This window comes from Nicotiana tomentosiformis, chromosome 11 (genome assembly GCF_000390325.3).
Source record: "Nicotiana tomentosiformis chromosome 11, ASM39032v3, whole genome shotgun sequence".
Lineage (NCBI taxonomy): Eukaryota > Viridiplantae > Streptophyta > Magnoliopsida > Solanales > Solanaceae > Nicotiana > Nicotiana tomentosiformis.
The window spans coordinates 56,513,307-56,518,436 of NC_090822.1; the positions used below are offsets into that span (position 1 = coordinate 56,513,307).

Consider the following 5,130-nt stretch of genomic DNA (forward strand, 5'->3'; position numbering starts at 1 on the left):
GGTAGTTCTTAGACCTTTGCAAAGAATGAGGGCAGTGCATAGCCCTATTCAATAATGGAGGCAATGTTTAGCCTCATGCAATGACGAGGGCAGTGCTTAGCCCTATACAATAATGGAGGCAATGTTTATCCCCATACAGAGAAAGGCGAAGATTAAATTTGAGAAAGAAAGTGATTCTTAGCTTGACGCATTCGTGAAAGGAGATATATGTCGGTGAAGCTAATGGTCTTGTTGTATATTGTGGGCATGCTTGTCATGTCTGTTATGCCTGCATCCAAAGAAAAATCATGAGTTTTAGGGGAAAGGTTGGTCCGTGCCTTTGGTTCTTTATTTCGCCTTTGCTCCTTATCTTGATGCCTTGTTTGAGTCACCCTAGGTAACATATGGCTACTATAGAAAATGGAATTTTCAAAAATATGCATTTATGATAAATCATTTGTGATAAATGTAGTTGTTCAAAATCTGTGATGATACATAAAACAAATAATTTTGTTGAATCAGAGACTGTGACATATTTTGAGACATTGCAACCTACTCAGCTTGGAATTTTGAGGACCCTCCTCAAAATTCTGCCCCAGTCTCAATACATACTTCCGGTAATACACCTTTTGGCGATCTTTGATGTAATGAGATTGGCAAAACACGAAATCATGCCCCAGTTCCTGACTGTAGAGGGGAATGAAGATTGTATTATGATGTGACCGAACCCACATGGCAGCCTATGTATTCCCTCTTAAACGGAAATTGAGTCAAGCGTAGTTCATGTTACATCAAAAGAAAGTGCAAACATAATCTCAAACATAATATCTCTTCATTAGTTTTAATCAGGTCTACATTGATAGGTTTTGGCCATATTTCTCAATCCATTTCTGCGAGTATAAGCGCTCCTCCTATCAGTACTCGGTGAACCATGTAAGGTCCTTTCCAATTAGGTAAAAATTTCCCTTTTGCTTCATCCTGATGCGGGAAGATCCATTTCAAAACCAATTTCCCCGGTGTGAATTGCCTCGATCTGACCTTTTTGTTGAAAGCCCTTGCCATTCTATTCTGGTAGATTTGACTGTGACACATTGCATTCATCCTTATACCATCAATTAGAGCTAGTTTTTCATACCGGCTCCGTATCCATTCTGCATCACTGAGCTCGGCCTCCTGTATGATTCTTAGGGAAGGAATCTCCACCTCGGTGAGTATAACAACTTCAGTACCATAGACCAGTAGATAGGGGGTTTCCATAGTTGATGTACGAATTGTGGTGCGGTACCCGAGCAAAGCAAAGAGTATCTTCTCATGCAATTGTTTGTAGTTGTCCACCATCTTCCTTAATATCTTCTTGATATTCTTATTGGCGACTTCCACGGCTCCATTCATCTGCGTCATGTATTGTGTAGAATTTTGGTGCTTGATCTTGAATGTTTCACACATGGTTTTCATCAGGTCGCTATTGAGATTAGCGGCATTGTCGGTAATTATTGACTCAGGTACTCCAAATCGACAAATGATAGGATCCCGAACGAAATATGCTACGACCTTCTTAGTCACAGCTTTATATGAAGCGAATTCGACCCATTATGTGAAGTAATCTATAGCTACCAAAATGAACCTGTGTCCGTTCGAAGCAGCAGGTTCAATTGGTCTGATGACATCCATGCCCCAGGCAGAGAAGGGCCAGGGTGAACTCGTTGCATTGAGTTCGTTGGGTGACACCTGTATCATATCAGCATGTACCTGGCATTGGTGGCATTTCTGTGCATACTTGATGCAATTTGTCTTCATAGTCATCAAGAAATACCCTGCCCATAATCTTTTCCTGGCCAAAATGAATGTGTTCATGTGAGGTCCGCAGGTTCCGGTGTGTATTTATTCGAGCAATCTAGATGCCTCCTTGGCATCGACACATCTCAGCAATCCCAAGTTAGGAGTCCATCTATACATAATTACTTTGCTCTGAAAAATGTGATTGGCCAATCTTCTAAGCGTGCACTTCTGAGTGTGTGTGGAATTTTCTGGGCATTTTCCTTTCTCCAAATACTTCTTGATATCGTGGAACTATGGATTTCCGTCAAACTCTTCTTCAACATGAGCACAATAAGCTGGCTGCTTACGAATCTCTATCGGGATAGGATCAATGAAATTCTTGTCTGGATGTTGTATCATGGAAGACAAGGTAGCCAATGCAACTGCTAACTCATTCTGAATCCTCGAAACATGCTTGAATTCTATCTTCGTGAACCTATTGATTAACTCTTGCACACAATGTAGGTATGGTAATATTTTAGTGTTCTTAGTAGCCAATTCTCCTAGCACTTGGCATACCAATAGATCTGAATCTCCAATTACCAGCAACTCCTGAACATTCATGTCGATGTCCAATCTGAGTCCCAAGATACAAGCCTCATATTCTGCCATATTGTTGGTGCATGGGAACCTGAGCTCTGTGGATACCGTGATAGTATTGATCGGTTTCTGATACTAAAACAGCTCCGATGCCCACTCCCTTGAAGTTGGCTGCTCCATCAAAAAACATCCTTAACCGTCATATGTTTTGGCAATATCTTTCACCCACAAATGATACTTCCTCGTCGGGAAAATACATCTCCAATGGTTCGTATTCTCCGTCTACGGGATTCTCTGCCAAGTGATCAACAATTCTTGCACCTTGACCTCCTTTTGAGTCACATAGATAATGTCGAACACACTTAGTGATATCTGCCACTTTGTTAACTAACCCGTAGGCATGGATTTCAGGAAGATGTATTTTAGTGGATCCATCCTTGATATGAGGTACGTAGTGTATGCATAGAGGTAGTGTCTCAATTTCTGGGCTATCCATGTCAAAGCACAACAGGTGCACTCTAGCAAAGAGTAACGGGCTTCGTAAGGTGTGAACTTCTTACTCATATCATATATTGCTTGATTTTTCTCCCGGTTTCATCATGTTTTAACAGGACACAACCAAAGGCTCCATCCAACACGGATAGATACAGCAGCAAAGGTCTTCTTGGCTCTGGCAGGACCAACACGGGCGACTTAGACAAATACTCCTTCATTTTGTCAAAAGCCTTTTGACATTCTTCGGTCCAGCTCATCGCAACATCTTTCCTCAGCATTTTAAAGATCGGCTCCCATATCACCGTTGACTGTGCTATAAAACGGCTGATATAATTGAGGCATCCCAGAAAACTCATCACATCCTTGTTGTTCTTCGTCGTTGGCAAGTCCTAAATAGTTTTGATTTTTGATGGGTCTAGCTCAATAACGCAGCGACTGATGATGAAACCCATCAACTTCCCAGTAGGGACTCCAAACGCACACTTTTCCAAATTTAGCTTCAAATTGTACTTTCGAAGCCAGTTGAAAAACTTCCTCAGGTCTGTTATATGATCTGAACTCCTCTTTGACTTATTGATGACGTCGTCCATGTACACTTCTATTTCCTTATGTATCATGTCATGGAAAAGGGTAGTCATGGCCCTTATATAGGTGGCCCCAGCGTTCTTCAAATAGAATGGCATCATTTTGTAACAATATATCCCGCACGGCTTGATGAAAGCTGTCTTCTTAGCGTCTTCTTCGTCCATCCAAATCTGGTGATATCCTACGAAGCAATCCACGAAGTATTGAAGTTCATGCTTGGCACAGTTGTCAATTAGTATGTGTATGTTAGGTAATGGGAAATCATCCTTAGGAATTTCTCTATTCAGATCTCGATAGTTAACGCACACTCTGACTTTCCCATCCTTCTTTGGAACCGGCACAATGTTGGCTAGCCAGATTGGGTACTCGACCACTCGAAGGACCTTTGCTTTTATTTGATTGGTAACCTCTTTCTTTCTCTTCAGACTCATATCTTTCTTGAATTTCCTGAGCTTCGGCTTTACCGGTGGACACATGGGGTTGGTAGGTAGCTTGTGAGCTACTATGGATGTGCTTAACCCAGTCATGTCGTCGTATGACCATGCGAAAATATCCTCATATTCCTTTAGGAATATGATGTACTCCTCTTTTTCTGATGGTGATAGATGAATGTTTATGAAAGTTTCTTTGACTGTTTTAGAATCCTCTAAGTTAATTGCCTCAGTTTTTTCCAAATTGGACGTTGGTTTGTTCTCAAATTTTTCTTCTTCTTTGACAATTTCCTCAGGTATTACATCATCTTCCAAATATTCCAAATCACTTTCCTTATGTTGCGTTGTCTCTACATGTCACATTCATAGGTTCATCAGGATATATAATAATTACGCTGAAAAAGAATGTAGAAAGATAATATTAAATAAACAAAAAGTAATAATGTATTAATAAAACTTAAAATTGTCAACAGGTACGACTCGATGGCTCGATTAATTATTTCATAATAAAACTAAAAATGTCTTAAATGCCCAAAACCAATTTTAAAATAATTCATGTTAATTCTACCAAGGCTACCCAGGTACTCGACGAGCCCGGGATGGTGCAACAGTCTAGTTCTTGAGAACAACTCCTTCTCCCACTACCTGAATGGTAAGGTCTTCCTCCTCCTCCTCCTCTGAAATTGCACTACAGCCCATATCTTCCTCGTCCAGAAATAGCTTCCTTATACCGGCTAGAACCTCGTCTTCCTTAGGTCCCCAAATCACATCAGTCTGGTGGAATGTCTGGTGCAGTAGTGGTATGGGTTGTTCTAATGGATAGTAATCGACATGCCATGGCAGTGTCCAATCCTGATATTCTTTCACGGTATATTCATACCTGAGACCGAAGGTTGTGCCATGATATTGTGGTTGTATTGGTTTGGTAATCCCTTAAAGTTTTGGGCCAATACCCTTGCCTGATTCATACCCCAACCACAACAGTATGCTCTCTATCTTGTTACTCAACCATTGACCCTTCTCAATTGTGTTTACTCACTCAATGCGGTGGTATGTTTCTCCTGCCAATTTCCTCCTGTTTTTGATAACCGGCACAGTCTGGTTGGTATAGATAGGGTTACTTCCATCTCCGTGAATAATCACCTCTTGATGATTCCATTCGAACTTCACAACCTGATGCAGAGTATCTATGGTCATCCTAATAACAAGTTGTAGATGGCAGATATGTCTAGCACTTGGAATTTGACATCGAACCAGGTCGGGCCCATCTGCAGGTCAAGAT

At 41.0% G+C, this 5,130-nt stretch overlaps 2 protein-coding genes across 2 annotated transcripts; both read right to left on the minus strand.

Annotated features, from left to right (window-relative positions):
• Positions 1 to 858: 858 nt before the first annotated feature.
• Positions 859 to 1,380, minus strand: LOC138901490 (uncharacterized). Its single transcript, XM_070189260.1, has one exon. It carries the CDS (start codon positions 1,378 to 1,380, stop codon positions 859 to 861), a length of 522 nt encoding a protein of 173 aa, XP_070045361.1.
• A 669-nt stretch (positions 1,381 to 2,049) lies between these two features.
• On the minus strand, positions 2,050 to 2,409 carry LOC138901491 (uncharacterized). The gene has a single exon (XM_070189261.1). The coding sequence runs from the start codon at positions 2,407 to 2,409 to the stop codon at positions 2,050 to 2,052; it is 360 nt and encodes a 119-aa protein (XP_070045362.1).
• Between the last annotated feature and the right edge of the window lie 2,721 nt (positions 2,410 to 5,130).

Bases quoted from the DNA above. Each gene is read 5' to 3' on its own strand.
- LOC138901490 (XM_070189260.1), bottom strand. From the start codon at position 1,380: ATGACGCAGATGAATGGAGCCGTGGAAGTCGCCAATAAGAATATCAAG.
- LOC138901491 (XM_070189261.1), bottom strand. From the start codon at position 2,409: ATGGCAGAATATGAGGCTTGTATCTTGGGACTCAGATTGGACATCGAC.